Source organism: Ahaetulla prasina, chromosome 1 (genome assembly GCF_028640845.1).
Source record: "Ahaetulla prasina isolate Xishuangbanna chromosome 1, ASM2864084v1, whole genome shotgun sequence".
NCBI classification, from domain to species: domain Eukaryota; kingdom Metazoa; phylum Chordata; class Lepidosauria; order Squamata; family Colubridae; genus Ahaetulla; species Ahaetulla prasina.
This window is the reverse complement of record NC_080539.1, coordinates 56554008-56570930: the sequence shown is the minus strand read 5'-3', so window position 1 is coordinate 56570930 and position 16923 is coordinate 56554008. Positions and strand designations below refer to the sequence as shown.

At 46.4% G+C, this 16923-nt stretch overlaps 1 protein-coding gene across 1 annotated transcript; it reads left to right on the top strand.

Moving 5' to 3' along the window:
• Positions 1-86: 86 nt before the first annotated feature.
• On the top strand, positions 87-16000 carry LOC131191375 (uncharacterized). The gene is made up of 2 exons (XM_058169479.1): positions 87-148; positions 14566-16000. Exon 2 carries the CDS (start codon positions 14582-14584, stop codon positions 15998-16000), a length of 1419 nt encoding a protein of 472 aa, XP_058025462.1. The 5' UTR covers positions 87-148; positions 14566-14581.
• Positions 16001-16923: the final 923 nt, after the last annotated feature.

Here is a 16923-nt window from a genome sequence, read left to right as displayed (position 1 = left end):
TTGGTCGGAAGCTCGGCAGGCTAACAAGGCCAGCCCGGGAAATCTAATCGGTTAGCATCTCAAGCCCCTCAGTCGTATCAATACTAGCTCGGACAGGAGGGCTTTCCTGAGGAAGTAAGAATTTATAGGTGACATTGCACCCCACGAGGTACATCAATAATTAAGTAAACTATTTGATTATTTGTATCCCGCTTTATTGTTTTGCAATTAATTCATCTGAATTCTCTAGTATACAGAGACCGAGCCACAGAGGAGCAGGCACTCATGGCGCTTGAAGGTTCTTCCTGCCTGTTTAATTTTTAATTATTCTATTCTTGTTTCAAATGCCTCCTATTATAGCATTTATATATAGCTTTTATGTTTTAATGTCTTGTACACCGCCCAGAGTAGCTGTGAGATGAGTGGTTTCTAAATGTGATACACACATACACACACATGCAGCGGATATAAAAAAATCTATATACCCCAGTTAAAATGCCAGGTTTTTGAGATGTAAAAGAATCAGTGCAAAAAAAATTACTTCTGATTTTTTCCACCTTTAATATAACATAAGCTGTGCAATTTAATTGAAAAAGAAACTGAAATATTTAAGGGAGGGAATTAAAAAAAACAGAATAATATGACTGCATGAATGTGTGCACACCCTCTTATAAGTAGGGATATGGCTGTGTTCAGAATTAACCAATCGCATCCAAACTTGTATTAAATAGTAGTATTCAACTGCTATCAATTAAAAGTGACTGATCAAGCTCACATAAAGTTCAGCTATTTTAGTAGGATTTTTCTGACATTTATTCAGTTGCCTCTTACAGCAAAAGCCATTGTTTGCAAAGGGCATCGAAGGCATGGTCTTTTAGAATAGAATAAAATAGAATTTTTTATTGGCCAATTGTGATTCGAATTTGTCTTGGTGCATATGCTCTTATTGTACATAAAAGATACCTTCATCAAGGTACAACACTTACAACATTTAATGATAGTCATAGGGTACAAATTTAACATTTAATGATACAACACTTAATGATAGTCATAGGCTACAATTAAGCAATCAGGAAACAATCAATTACAGTATAAATCGTAAGGATACAAGCAACAAAGTTACAGTCATAAGTGGAAGGAGATGTGTGAGAGGAACGATGAGAAAATTAATAGTAGTGCAGATTTAGTAAATAGTTTGACAGTGTTGAGGGAATTATTTGTTTAGCAGAGTGATGGCATTCAGGAAAAAACTGTTGTGTCTAGTTGTTTTTGTGTGCAGTGTTCTATAGCGTCGTTTTGAGGGTAGGAGTTGAAACAGTTTATGTCCAGGATGTGAGGTATCTGTAAGTATTTTCACAGCCCTCTTTTTGATTCGTGCAGTATACAGGTCCTCAATGGAATGCAGGTTGGTAGCATAATAATTTTATTCAGTTGCCTCTTATAGCAAAACCCATAGTTTGCAAAGGGCATCGAAGGCATGGTCTTACAAAGCATCAAAGGAATGTCATTGTTGGAAGGTATTGGTCAGAAAAAAAAGTACAAAAAAAATTCCAAGGCATTGGATCAGGGATGGGTTCTACTTACTTTTACTACCAATTTGCATCGTGCCCGCGCACGAAGATCTACTTTGAAGACATACAGGTCAGTGGGCAGAGCCTTCCGCCGGTTTTCTTGCGAACCATTCCGAACTGGGGGCAACCCACCAATGCATTGGATATACCCTTGAAACAGTGAATACAGTCATCAACAAGCAGGGAAGATATGGCACAACAGTGACATTATGAAGAACTGGATGTCCATCCAAAATTAATGAAAAAACAAGAACAAAACTGGTCTGAGAGGCTACCAAGGGTTCTATAGCAACGTTAAAGGAGAGCTACATGAATACATCTGGACTGCAGGGCAGGATGGCAAGACAGAAGTCTTTTCTTACAAAGAAGAACATCCAAGGCCAGCTCCATTTTGTAAGAGCCTACATCAAGTCTGACAAATTCATGTTGGAAAATGTCTTATAGTCTGATGAGACCCAAGGTTGAACTTTTTGGCCATAAAAGTATATTTGGCACAGATACAACAGTGCACATCACCAAAAGTACACCATACCCACAACGAAGCATACTTTAACTAGAACTGGGGCTTTTTAGTCAAGGTGGAGGGAATTAGGAATATTTCCAAATATCAGTCAATTTTGGCTCAAAATTTTCTCCTAAAATGCAAAAGATTAAGAGGAATTTCACCTTTCAACAACAATGGCCCAATAACAATGACCCTAAACAAACATTTTCAGTTTGTTTTTCAATTTAATCGTGCAGCTTATATGTTATATTAAAGGAGGGAAAAATCTGAAGTGATTTATCTTAGTCTGATTTTTTTTTTACGTCTCAAAAACCTGGCATGTTAACAGGTTGTATAGGCTTTTTATCCACAGTGTGCATGTGTGTATAGAGTTAGAAAGAATTATATACGGTAGTTGTAGCTCTATTTTTATTGTACAGTATTTTCTTTTGCTTCTGTTTTCTAACCATGTTAAATCCGTAAGAAGGAAAGATGGAATAGCAGGGTGGGGATATTAGAACTTATTCTTTTTAAAGCACCCTGAGACTAAATCCTGTCATGCTCAGCTTTTTTAGGAGGCATATTTTTGGTAATGTTAAGTGCACTAATCCTTTCACCTGTAGCTCACAGAAGTCCTAACATTCCAAGCATAACTTGAACTGGTGTTCTTTTTCACACACAAAAATCTTTTCAGTGTTACGTTTCAGTCCCAGAATATGTTCAGCTTTAACAAAGGGAAGACATCTGTGTATGAAGATAAAATTGATTAGTAGCAAGTGTGTAGCCCAACCTCTAAATACACTTAATTTCCCATAATGGGGTTTATGTACGGCTGTAACTACGATACCAATTTGTTGGCAGGAACGATCTAGACATTCAGCTATTTACATGTTTGCAATTCACCATGGTCTCCATGCACAAATGTGCTTTGTGCCAGAGGCTTCACACTAAGAAAAAGGGGAAGATATTGCTAGATGTAAATGAATGTGGAATTCATATTATTACAGAAAGAACAGGAAAAGCCAGCCATTAAAAAGTTAAACTCTGCCTTTACTCCAGCTCATGGAATAGCTGGCAACATTCCCACTGGGAAACATCAACTGAGTTGAAAGATTGACCTCTTCTCACTATATGAAGCTTATCTACTCCTACTAGCACTCTGAGACATCTCTAACAAGAAACTCTCTTCTTTAGGGGAAGAAAACTTTTAAGCAATTGTAAGCAGATTTCAGCACAGCAGTACTTAGATGCCATTTCTTGCAATAAGTGCAAAAGAAATTTTTAGATGTCAATATATATTATAAAGTGAAAACTATGGAATTAAAATTACATATAAAGATCATCAAATTAATGACAGTGAATAGAACTATCAGCCTTAGAATTGCAATGAAAATATCAAAGTGGTTGTGTTGCTTCAGATTTTAGACTTCATTGTTAGCATTTTCAAAGGTGATATTAGTACTTTTAGCATGGCAATCTAGGCTGCTTCTTTTTTTTGAAACTTGAAGAAAACATGTTCTTAGCAAAGGCCATTTCTTTGGTATGTGAGAACTTGTATTTTCAGCAACTACACAATAGACAGCATATTCTGAAAGTCCTTGAATACACTTGCAAGCTTTAACAAAGATACAAACCCAGCTGGGAAAGAGTAATGTAAGCCATAAATCTGTCACCTATGGAATGTCTTATAGAATCAATGTTTTCTATTTTTCGAGACTCACATGTAATCAATGTCTTTTGTTTGGTCACTTGCTCTCTAACATATCACATATACCAAACGTATCTGTTTCTGTACCCTAAAAAATGATTTGATTCACCCCTTAATGATTTTTGCTTTGCCCAAATTGCTTGGCGATTCATATTTTTAGGAAGCCCTTTTGCAAAGATGAAATTGTCTCTCAAATCAGGGATCAAGTTCTTATCAGCTCCATGCCAAACTCAGGGTGCCTGAGTTTGGAGACAATGGATAGCTTCTTCCTTTTGGGATTAAACAGCAACATAAAGGAACAAGCAGTCAAATAATTGGAGACTAGTACTTGGTAGAGAAGCCATGAAGGCTTTAAAAAAACATTCAAATGCCATAATGTCTCCATATCTTCAGGTATTTAAAATTGTGCTGTAATACTTCCTGTGACACTCTATGGGTATGAAAGTTAGATTTTGAAGCAGGATAGGAAGAGAGCCAGTTTGGTGTAGTTGTTAAGATGCTGGCCTACAAACCAGGATTCTATGGTTCATGTTTTGCCTTGGGCATGAAAGCTGACTAGATGATATTGGGCCAGTCACTCCTTTTCAGTACAACCTACCTCAGAAGGTTGCTGTGGAAAGATCAGAGGAGAAAAGAATATTATTTTTTTATTTTTTTATAATTGCATTTGTATACCGCCCTTCTCCCAAAAGACTCAGGGCGGTTCACAGCCAGTTAAAAGTACAATAAATACAAAATTAAAACAGACTAAAATTTATATAAATAGTGGCCAAAATATTAAAAACTAACAGTATAAAAAACTAAAACCCCATTTAAAATTACTTATTCAGGCTAGCCCAGCACGATGGAATAAAAAAGTCTTCAGCTCACGGCGGAAGGTCCGGAGGTCGGGGAGTTGGCGAAGCCCCGGAGGCAGCTCATTCCAGAGGGCAGGAGCTCCCACAGAGAAGGCCCTCCCCCTGGGGGTCGCCAGTCGACATTGTTTCACCGACGGCACCCCAAGGAGGCCCTCCCTGTGGGAGCGCACAGGTCGGTGGGAGGCTGTTTGTGGCAGTAGGCGGTCCCTTAAATAGCCCGGTCCTAAGCCATGGAGCGCTTTAAAGGTGGTAACCAACACCTTGAATTGCACCCGAAAGACCACCAGGAACCAGTGCAGTCCGTGCAGGAGAGGTGTTATATGGGAGCCACGAGGTGCTCCCTCTACCACCCGTGCAGCCGCATTCTGGACCAGTTGGAGGTTCCGGGTGCTCTTCAAGGGGAGCCCCATGTAGAGAGCATTGCAGTAGTCCAGGCGAGATGTAACAAGGGCATGGGTGACTGTGCGCAGGGAAACCCGGTCTAGAAAGGGATGCAACTGGCGAATCAGGCGAACCTGATAAAAGCCCCCCTGGCGACGGCCTTCAAATGGTCTTCTAGAGACAGCCGTGCATCCAGGAGGACGCCTAAGTTGCGAACCCCCTCCATGGGGGCCAACGACTCGCCCCCAACAGTCAGCAACGGAGTAAGCTGGCTGTACCGGGAAGCCGGCATCCACAGCCACTCGGTCTTCGAGGGGTTGAGCTGAAGCCTGTTCCTCCCCATCCAGACCCGTACGGCTTCCAGACACCGGGACATGACGTCAATGGCCTCGTTGCGGTGGTCTAGGGTGGATATGTACAGCTGAGTGACATCGCACCCCAAAACCACGAATGATCTCACCCAGCGGCTTCATATAGATGTTGAACAGAAGAGGCGAGAGGACTGACCCCTGTGGCAACCCACATAGGAGGCGCCTCGGAGTTGACCTCTGCCCTCCTGCCAACACTGTCTGCAACCGGTCGGAGAGATAGGAGAACCACCGATAAACGGTGCCCCCCCACTCCCAGCCTCCCGAGCCGCCGCAGCAGGATACCATGGTCGATGGTATCGAAAGCCGCTGAGACATCTAATAGGACTAGGACAGAGGAACAACCCCTGTCCCGAGCCCTCCAGAGATCATCAACCAACGCGACCAAGGCCGTCTCTGTGCTGTAACCGGGCCGGAAGCCGGACTGGAACGGGTCTAGATAGACAGTTTCATCCAGGTACTGAGGGAACTGTCGTGCGACCACACTCTCAACAACCTTCGCCGTAAAGCGAAGGTTGGAGACAGGACGATAATTAGACAAAATGGCTGGATCCAGGGAAGGCTTCTTGAGGAGGGGCCTCACCACCGCTTCTTTTAAGGCGGAAGGAAAACACCCTCTGTCAAAGAAGCATTAACAATTCCCCGAAGCCAGCCACGTGTAACCAACCAGGAGGGACACGGGTCCAATAAACATGTGAACATTATGTATGTTTGCCACCTTGAGTAACTTATAAAGTAATAAAAATGGGATTTTAAAAATCTTACTAATAAGGAGTATTGATGCTTTTGAACATTGGTATTGTAGGTTTCTGTGAATTATGGAGACTGCCAAAAAACCAAATTAATGGTCCATCAAACAAATCAAGCCCAAGTTCTCAGTCAAGGCAAAAATGACCAGAATCAAATTATTCTACCTCAAACCCATTATATAAAGACAAAGAAAGAGATGACCAGGTGCACATGATAGGACTTCGTGACAATAACAGTATTGAAAATCAGATTATGGACAGATCATCATGAACAATTATCTGTGGTTGCTAAGAGTTGAAAATAGCTTGATGGTTATTCAAGGAATCCACTGATTGGGGTTAGTACTGACGTTTTATTTGAGAATTGTGCTTTGTAGCACCTGAATCATTAACACTGTCAAATTATGTTCATGTCAGTCTACCTCAGTGCTTCTCAATTATTTTCTGTCATGCCCCCCTAGGAAGAAGAAAACATTTTTCGCGCCCCCCCCCGCGCGACTTTCTTTCAGGCGTTTTTCTCCTTGAAAGGGAGGAGCATGCGCAGTCACATGTACTGGCAGTCCCACACTAAAGATGGCTCCCACAGGCTCGTGTCACAAGGGTTTTGGACAGCCAATCAGATGCTCCCGTTGTTCTCTGATTGGATACAGAGACATAAACACGGGGCTTAGCTTGTTTGCCGAGGTCAAACGCGCCCCCATTTACGGAGCCTCGCGCCCCCCCTGGGGGGGGCGCCCCACTATTTGAGAAGCACTGGTCTACCTATAGTCCCCAATGCGAACTGCCAGCATACAATTTCTAATCAACAAACATATTTGCTATAATTCCTCTTGAGCTGAATTGCTGAACCATGTCATTGGCATGTGTCAGCCAGACCATGACAATCTTACTGGAGGCAGTCAGTTCCATCAGCTCTGTGGACTTTTAAATGCACTGTGAAGCCACCTAGATGAGGCAAAGCAGGACAGATGTATTGCTCATCAACTCTTACTTAGCATAGCACAGCAGTTTTAACAATATTAGCCCTTGAGTGTGTTTTACTGTGTTAAAAACATGGCATTTTTCCTACGCCTTGGGTTACGATGATTTTGAGGGCCATCTCTGCTGATGGAGAAAGTTGCTTGATATTGCCTCCAAATGATGCTATCTTCACAGTTTTGTTTTATTTTGCTGTTTGTGTATATTAAGCTGTCCAGCTGAGTGACTGGAGTTCACATCACAGAAATGTGATTACAAATAAGTAAGCAAGCAAGCTAGTTAGCCACCAGATAACCACTGAACTGTTCTAATAAATTATATAAATGTACTCTTCAAACAATTCATTTGTTCAATACCTAAAATAAGATTATCTTTAAATACAACATTCAACAAGATAAAAAAAGCACATTGTTGTGTTGGAAGAAATATCCATCTGGGTTCAGTTCCAAGTGGGGACAAAGACACTGGAAACATGGAGGCTGCTTGGAAAGATGGTTTAATGGTGGTCAGGATCACATGGCTTGAGTTCCTGAACAGAAAAGGGCTGAGATCCTGTGTGCTCCCTGGCTTTATGCTTTTTCTGAGCTTTGAACTTTCTGGGGCACAGGAAGAGTACCCTGATTGGCTGTCAGACTCACAGGGGGTGGGGGTCTTAGCTAGCCTTGCTGGCTGTCTCTCAAGCTTGCTTGAGCCTTGCCATGTGGTGAGTTTCAGTTGCTAGATGGGTTCTATTATGTTGCAGATGATGGCCCATTGACAAAGGTGGGGGAGTCAGGAAGTTGCAGGAGCTCCTTTGACTTTAAAACATGTTTCTCCATTTCTCATCCAGGGAAATATATTCTGCCTTTTTAAATATTTTCTAAAATATTCCATTCTACTAGGAGGGGGGTGGGTGCTAAATTCCTACAATCCCTACTTCTTCTTTTTTTTTCAAAACAGAGTTTTGAAACATGCTCTTGGCAAAAATTAAAATTGATCAAATCAGGGAGGCTTGATGAGTGCTTTTAATTTTTCTGATAAAAAGGAAGCCATTGATAGAGACAACAGAAAAAAGATTCCTTCAGTGGCTCCCAAAAGCTTTCAACCATGAAGGTCTAGCAGCCAGGGGAAAAGTTCTGGTAAGAATTTTACAGTATCCAATTTTCTATGCCAATTAATTTCAGCTGTTAGATATCACTTTCTGTGAGCTTCCAGTCAGGTTTCAAGCAAGCACACATCCCAAAATTTTCACAGCCATGGTTTTCCTTTAAATTACAGGCTGCCCATTTCCAAGGGTTGGTTACTGAACCTGCCCTAGCTCTTACTTTAGTGCATCCAAGATTTTTTTTTTAGTCCAAATTGAGGTTAATCAGTGTGCAATCCAGACTTTTTCCTTTCTTTTTTTTTTTAAAAAATTACACACAATGAGCCCTGGGACTTCTACTCATGAGACTACCAGTGCAACATATCTTGCTTTACTGGGCAACTGGGCAGCATCATTTGTGAGTCATAGTCAGGGCTTGGGTTTTGGATATCACTTTTTCTGCTATCTCTTCAAGAGAGGAATTGTCTGAGGGGGATGCCCCTCCCCCATGGAATTAGCAGGGAGATCTGACTCCTTGGGCTTTTAGTGCCACAGAGCAAAAATCAACCTAGAAGTCTTGTGTGGAGATAAGTGAAGGGAATAGACTAATTCTGAATAGTGTGTCTCTGTGTGTGCCTGTGTATGCAGCTACCTTTACAATTCAGGCAATACAAACATTTTGGACATATTTCCCTCCCACCAGACAAAAATCTAAGGTGTTCAGAACTTGCTGTGGTAGCTGGCTTACCTGATACGCCCCTTCTAGGAGAGGGGGAAACGGCGGTCAGATTGGGGAAAATCCTCTGGCTTGCCGTAGGACCGAGTCTGCAGAATTCTTATTTAGCTCCGCCTCCTATAGCCTCTTCCAGCTTTTCGACTTGGTCCTTGCCAGGACCACTAGTGTCGTGCTTTTCTCCATTCAACTACATCTAGGAATAAAGTTAAGATAGCTATAATTTCCTGCCTTTTTAACAGCGAGACTTTCTGGATTCTGCTGAGGACCGGCTCTATCCACTAATCAGTTGCCGGTAGTTCCTGGGTAAGCGACCACGGGCTCGCCCCGACGCGCTCCCAGAGGGCTCACTGAATTAGATTTCAGCGAGCGGGCAGCTGCTCTTCAAAGCGGCTTGCCGGGGCGTGGAGATCCTCAAGACAGATTATTTCAGCCGATCGCTCTAGCAGCCCTTTGGCAAGCGATTTGGACGCCCCTGCTCTCTCTCTCTCTCTCTTTCCCGCCCCTATCCAACAAAGGGCCTCAGCGAGAGAGGATTAAGAGCAGCCGCATTGGCAAAGCGGCCGATTATGACGCCGGGGATCTCCGAGCCGAGCGATATCGCGCTAGCAGCCTCAGAGGCGAGCGATCCTGCTTTGGGCTCAAGCTATTCTGTTAGCGGTTCCAGGAGACTCAAGGAACCTCGGAAGGAGTCATTGAAGCCAATAAGGTCGTGAGTACTCCTTTTAAGATATTTGCCCTTCAACTTCGGCAGTTTATTTTGGCAGGAAGCCCTCAGCTTCGGCAGGTATTTTTGGCGGGAAACCCTTAAAATGGCGGACGAAAATGGCGCGGCAGCTAATAAAGGCCCTAGGGACATGGGATGAAACCGCCATCTTAGCGACCCGGGAGAGGGCCCCTCAGGGGTCTCTCCTACTACACTGCTAGCCACCAACAAAAACGCCAAAATTCAAAAGCCTAGTTCCCGAGCGGAGGAACGCTGGCACAAGGCCTTAGAGAAGGCTATATCCAAGTCCCTAAAGAAGACCACCAAGTCTGTGAGGCCTATTTCGGAAGTAGTCGCTCCCACAGGAGACGCAGTGGATATCACTTCTCCAACTTCCTTACCTGCTCCTCTCTCAAATACAGGGGCCTGGTCCCCTGACCGCACGGAGTCCATGAGGTTTCCTTCCACCTCCCAAGTGGAGACCTTATTCCAATCTCAGGCTGAGGCTTTTCCTGTTTTTCCGGTGGCCCCTTGCTCTGATCATCAGCCCTCAGGACACCTAGTTACTACTGCCCCTCTGCCTCAGGAATTTCAGGGCCCTTCTGGGGCAGCGTCAACCCTTTTTCAAGCTCTACCCTCTTCATCCCAGCAAAGTACTAGTATTAATACTTCGACTAATATTCTACCCATGATGGCACAACCTATACTAGCAAATGCTCCTCACATGTCACAACAACCAATATTGCAGTTGCCAGATTCATTCGGAATGTATATCTCAGAGGCCATCAAACAAGGGATGGCTCAGTGTCTCCATCAGGGTGCTGCAGGTAGTCAACCAAATTATCATTCCGGAAAACATTCATCCCTGAGGTCAGGTCTTCCGGCGGAGGCGGCCAATAGAGGGCAGACCCAGGAGCATTCACTGGATTCATACAGTCAAGAATCTTTTTCTGATGAGGAGGGTGAACTGGCCCTCTCTGACGATGAGGGTTTAGCCCCAGATCAACCTTCCTTTGTGGGGTTGTTTAAGCCACATCTTTTTAGATCATTACTATATAAAGCACAAACCTCTACCGGACTAGGAGTCTCTACTTCTGCCACTACGGCCCAATCCCCACAAGACCCTTCGGGTCATCTGTTTGCCCAACCCACGGTGGCTTCAGAAATCATCCCTGCACCTAAACTCTTTCTCGATGTCGTCGAACGCCAGCTGCAGACTCCAGGTTCTGGCTCTAATCCAAGTTCCATGGACAAGAGATTTTACAATGTGGCTCAGGATCTGGACAAGTTGTTGCAAGTGCCCTCAGTGGACGCACCTGTGGTTGTTTTGACAACCTCCTCCCATCTTGCGGGCCAGGCAGATGAATCCCTTCGTCCGGAGGAGAAACGTGCAGCCCGTATGATTGTTAATTGTCATCAATCTTCAGCCTGGGCCGTCAGAGCTTCCACTGCATCCTCATTTTTCAGCAGATCTGCTCTTTTATGGATCAAACAGCTTCAGAGCAGGATCCCTTCATCAGATCTCAGATCCCATCAGGACATAAATAAAATAGTGGCCGCTTTAGAATTTTCAGCAGATGCCTCACTTAATGCAATTAAATTTTCGGCAAAAGCCATTGGCTCCGCCGTCTCCTCACGTCGACTGCTTTGGCTCAGGCACTGGCAAGCGGACACCAGAAGCAAATGGCATCTAGCATCCTCTCCCTTCTCAGGGACCAGTCTCTTTGGAGCCTCCCTGGATCCTATCGTGATAGAGACCAAGGATAAGCGGAAGATACTTCCATCGTTATCTAGAAGAGGAAAAATTCGCCAACAGCCTTACTTTCGGCCTCAGCCCTTTCGTTCACTTGATTCAGGAAGTTTTCCCTCCCGATCTCAACGTTACCTGCCATCTAGAGGGTCTCAGGCTCGAGATGGGCAGGTCAGACAGGGGTTTAGATACTCTAACAGGAAGCCATTTCGGGGGGGAAGGGGGAGGGGATTCAGACGTACCAAATGAGTCTTCTTTTAATCCCCCCATTGGCGCCCGCCTTAAACTTTTTTCGGCTCAATGGGATAACTCAACTTCTGACAATTGGGTCAAGAACTCCATAAAATTTTTCAAAGACCTACCTAGTGGCACTGAGGGTGGCGAGGCGTTCCTACGCCTCCTCCCTCATTGCGTCGGCAGATAACTGCCCGGCCGCCCTGTTTCGGGTGACCCGTTCCGTCCTTCACCAGGGGGGACGGGATGACCCCTTACAGGGACGTGCCGAGGAGTTTAGCGGTTATCTATACGATAAAATCACTCAGCTTCGGGATAGCTTGGACCAAGATTGCGATGATCCAGATGAGATGACTGAGGCTCGTCTTGTTGATGTGGTTTGGGATGAGTTTGATTCTGTGGCTCCCGAGGACATGGACAGGTTGCTGGGGAGGCTGCATGCCACTACATGTTTACTGGACCCGTGCCCCTCCTGGCTGGTGCTGGCCACTCAGGATGTGACACGAGGCTGGCTCCGGGGTATTATAAATGCTTCTTTGATGGAGGGGGTCTTTCCCGCTGCCTTGAAAGAGGCGGTGGTGAGACCCCTCCTCAAGAAGCCTTCCCTGGACCCAGCTATTTTGGGTAATTATCGTCCAGTCTCCAACCTTCGCTTTGTGGCGAAGGTTGTAGAGAGTGTGGTGGCACGGCAGTTCCCTCAGTACCTGGAGGAAGCTGTCTATCTAGACCCGTTCCAGTCCGGCTTCCGGCCCGGGTATAGCATGGAGACAGCTTTGGTCGCGTTGGTGAATGACCTCTGGAGGGCCAGGGATAGCGGTTGTTCCTCTGCCCTGGTCCTGTTGGATCTCTCATCGGCTTTTGATACCATCGACCATGGTATCCTGCTGTGCCGGTTGGAGGGGTTGGGAGTGGGAGGCACCGTTTATCGGTGGTTCTCCTCCTACCTCTCTGACCGGTCGCAGACGGTGTTGACAGGGGGGCAGAGATCGGCCGCAAGGCGCCTCACTTGTGGGGTGCCGCAGGGGTCGATTCTCTCGCCTCTCCTGTTCAACATCTACATGAAGCCGCTAACAGGTCATCAGTGGCTTTGGGGTGAGTTATCATCTGTACGCTGATGATACTCAGCTGTACTTTTCCACCCCAGGCCACCCCAGCGAAGCTGTCAAGTGCTGTCCCGTTGTTTGGAGGCCGACGGGTCTGGATGGGGAGAAACAGACTCAGACTCAATCCATCCAAGACGGAGTGGCTGTGGATGCCGGCATCCCGGTACAGTCAGCTGCAACCGCTGCTGACTGTTGGGGCGAGTCACTGGCCCCAACGGAAAGGGTGCGCAACTTGGGCGTTCTCCTGGATGAACGGCTGTCGCTTGAAGATCACTTGACGGCCGCTCCAGGAGAGCTTTTACCAGGTCCGCCTGGTCCGCCAGTTGCGCCTTTCTTGACCGGGATGCCTTATGCACGGTCACTCATGCTCTCGTCACTTCTCGACTGGATTATTGCAATGCTCTCACATGGGGCTACCCTGAAGTGTACCCGAGACTGCAGTTAGTCCAGAATGCAGCTGCGCTGGTGATTGAGGGAGCACCGCTGCTCCCGGTAACACCACTCCTGCGCAGTCTGCACTGGCTACCTGTGGTCTTCCGGTGCGCTTCAAGGTTTTGGTTACCACCTTCAAAGCGCCCATGGCTTAGGGCCCGGTACTTACGGGACCGCCTGCTGTTTCCACATGCCTCCCACCGACCCGCACGCCTCACAGAGAGGGTCTTCTCAGGTGCCGTCCGCCAAGCAGTGTCGGCTGGCGGCCCCAGGAAGGTCCTCCTCTGTGGGAGCACCTACTCTCTGGAACGAACTTCCCCCCCGGTTTACGCCAATTGCCTGACCTTCGGACCTTCCGCCGGGAACTGAAAACTTATTTATTTATACAAGCGGGACTGGCCTGATTTTTTAAATTCTAAATTTAAATTTTAAACTTTTAATGGTAATTTTATTGGGTATTTTAGATGGTCAATTGACGGTTTTAATTTGGCCTTTTATTGAATAAGCTTTTTAATTGTTATTTTAATATGTATATTAACTGTTTTAAATGAAGGCTGTACACCGCCCTGAGTCCTTCGGGAGAAGGGCGGTATAGAAGTTTGATAAATAAATAAAAAAAATAAAAAATTTGGTCTCTCTCTTGAATTTCAATCCATTCCCCCGAACACCTTTTTACGTTGCCCTGTATCTCGCAATTCTATCTCCAGGTCTCTGGTAGCAGAGGCCATCAACCACCTGGTTTCCATAAGGGCTATTCAACCCGTACCTCTTGATCAAAGAGGTCAGGGATTTTATTCTCGTCTATTCGTAGTCAGTAAGGCTTCGGGGGGATGGAGGGCGATTCTTGATTTGAAGGCCCTTAATCGTTACATTATTTACCACAAATTCAAAATGCATTCACTTCGGACTATTTTAGAATGTATCCGTCCGGGTGACCTCCTATCCTCGATTGACTTAACTGAGGCATACCTCCACATCCCTATACTTTCTTCCCACCATCGATTCCTTCGGTTTTGTTATCGAGGGCAGCACTATCAATACAGGGCATTGCCTTTCGGGCTGCCCTCTGCCCCTCGAGCTTTCACAAAAATTTTATCGGCCCTCCTTGCCCACATCCGCTCCACCCCCATTAGGCTTCAGGCCTACCTTGATGATATCTTGATCATGTCATCTTCAATATCATCAGCAGAGAGAGATGTGGCCACTACTGTCCAGATCTTACAAGATCACGGTTTCTCCATAAATTGGAATAAGAGCCACCTTTCACCATCCTCCCGCATTGTTCATTTGGGGGCGGTAATTGACACGGAAAATTCTATGGTTTTTCTCTCTGAGGACAGGCGTAACAGCCTATCCAACCTAGCAACCCATTGTCAGTGGGTAGGTCCTACCCCCTTGATTCAGTTATCTCAGCTGCTGGGAAAAATGGTATCCACCTATGACATTATTCCGTGGTCTCGTCTCCATAGCAGGCCTCTGCAGTGGATGCTCCTTCCGCACCAGCGAAATCACGTCAGCTCTTCCTCCAGGACAGTGATCCTTCCCAAGGACGTTCGGGAATCTTTGGAATGGTGGACTTCACCGGCCATTCTCCGGGGAACCTGCTTCAGGGAACCGCCCCGGTTGACCATCACCACGGATGCCAGCCTCTTTGGCTGGGGAGCACATTTGGAATCACACCTGGCTCAGGGCCAATGGTCGGAACTCGAAGCTCAACGCAGCATCAATTTCCTGGAGCTACGAGCTATTTTCCTAGCACTCCAAGCATTCTCGACACTCATCACCGGTCAACACATTCTGATTTTAACGGACAACACTACGGCCAAGGCCCACGTGAATCGTATGGGCGGCACGCATTCTCGTTCTCTTCTTCAGGAGGCTTTCCGACTAGACCTTTGGGCGGAGGCCCATCTTGCCTCACTGAAGGCCGACCACATTTCGGGGGTTACCAACATCATGGCAGATTCTCTGAGTCGGAATACCATCGATCAATCGGAATGGGCTCTTGTACCTTCGTTGTTCAACGATCTGTCGGCAAGGTTTGGCCTCCCTCAAGTAGACCTATTCTCTTCCACCTACAACCATCAACTTCCGCAGTACTTCACACGGTTCCCATCCCGTGGAGTGGAAGCGGTGGATGCCTTACGCAGCCCTTGGCCTCAGGGCCTTCTCTATGCCTTCCCTCCTCTCCCCGATTCCCAGGGTAATCCGCAGGTTACTGGAGCAGAGATCCGAGCTGATACTTGTCGCCCCCTATTGGCCCAGGAGACCGTGGTTCGCAGATCTCCTGGCACTGTCGGTTCAGGATCCATGGAGGATACCAGACTGCAAAGTGGCGCTTCACCAGGGTCCCATTCAACATCCAGATCCACAATGGCTCTGCCTAACCGTCTGGAGGTTGAGCGGATCATCTTAAAGAAGGCTCAGGTTCCTACCAGCATCATCCCAACCATTCAAGCGGCCCGTCGCGATTCCACTTCTCGCATCTATCAGGCCACCTGGCGGGCATTCGTGACCTGGTGTGAGGCACGGTCCAGATCTGCTACTTCTGCATCAGTAGTACATGTACTGGAATTCCTCCACGATGGTTTCAAGGCTGGACTATCACCAAACACCTTGAGGCGACAATTGGCAGCTATATCTTCGATACTTACCTGTGGATCTCATCATTCCCTATCTAGAGAACCTCTCCTGCGGGATTTTCTCCGGGGGGCCACCAACTTGAGACCACCTGTGGTTCATAGATTCCCTTCCTGGAGTTTACACAAGATTCTCTCTTCTCTGACCAGGAGTCCATTTGAACCATTGAGAGAGGCACCAATTCGATACTTACCTGTGGATCTCATCATTCCCTATCTAGAGAACCTCTCCTGCGGGATTTTCTCCGGGGGGCCACCAACTTGAGACCACCTGTGGTTCATAGATTCCCTTCCTGGAGTTTACACAAGATTCTCTCTTCTCTGACCAGGAGTCCATTCGAACCATTGAGAGAGGCACCAATTCGATTCTTATCCTTCAAGGTTTCTTTTCTGGTGGCCATCACTTCGGCCGGTCGGGTATCTGAACTCTCTGCACTATCCATCCAAAAAGACTTGTGTATTTTTCACAAGGACAGGGTTGTTCTGCGGCTCGATCCTACGTTCCTTACTAAAGTCAATACGATTTTCCATCGGTCACAAGAGCTCGTCCTGCCTAACTTCTGCCCGAATCCTCAACGTCCTCAGGAATTCATCTGGCATACCCTTGACGTTCGCCGGGCCTTGAAAATCTACATCAGTCGTACAGAATCAATTAGGAGAACTGAATCACTCTTCGTGTTGTTCCAACCATCTTCCATGGGATTGAGAGTAACCAAGTCGGTTTTGTCCAGATGGATCAGGGCGACTATCATCAAAGCATATGAGGGACAGTCTGCTCAGACTCCTCATAATATATCTGCACACTCCACCAGGAATGCATCTACCTCGGCGGCTTGGGCTACTCACGCTTCCCTTGATGAGATCTGTCGAGCTGCAGCCTGGTCCAATCCAACGGCCTTTATCCGTCATTATCGACTTGACTCCTACGCAGCTTCGGACGCATCATTCGGTCGACGGGTACTCCAGGCAATTCACGAGGATTCGGCATGATTCAGCATGATTCAGTCGGCCTTCTCCCACCCGTATGGTCTTCTAGCTTGGGTATGTCCCCAATCTGACCGCCGTTTCCCCCGACATTGAGAATGGGCGTTGGCTTACCTGATACGCCCCTTCTAGGAGAGAAGCGTGATCAATCCTGTGATCGGCCGACTGGGGATCGGAACCGTTGGGGTGGGGGAGCACTAATTC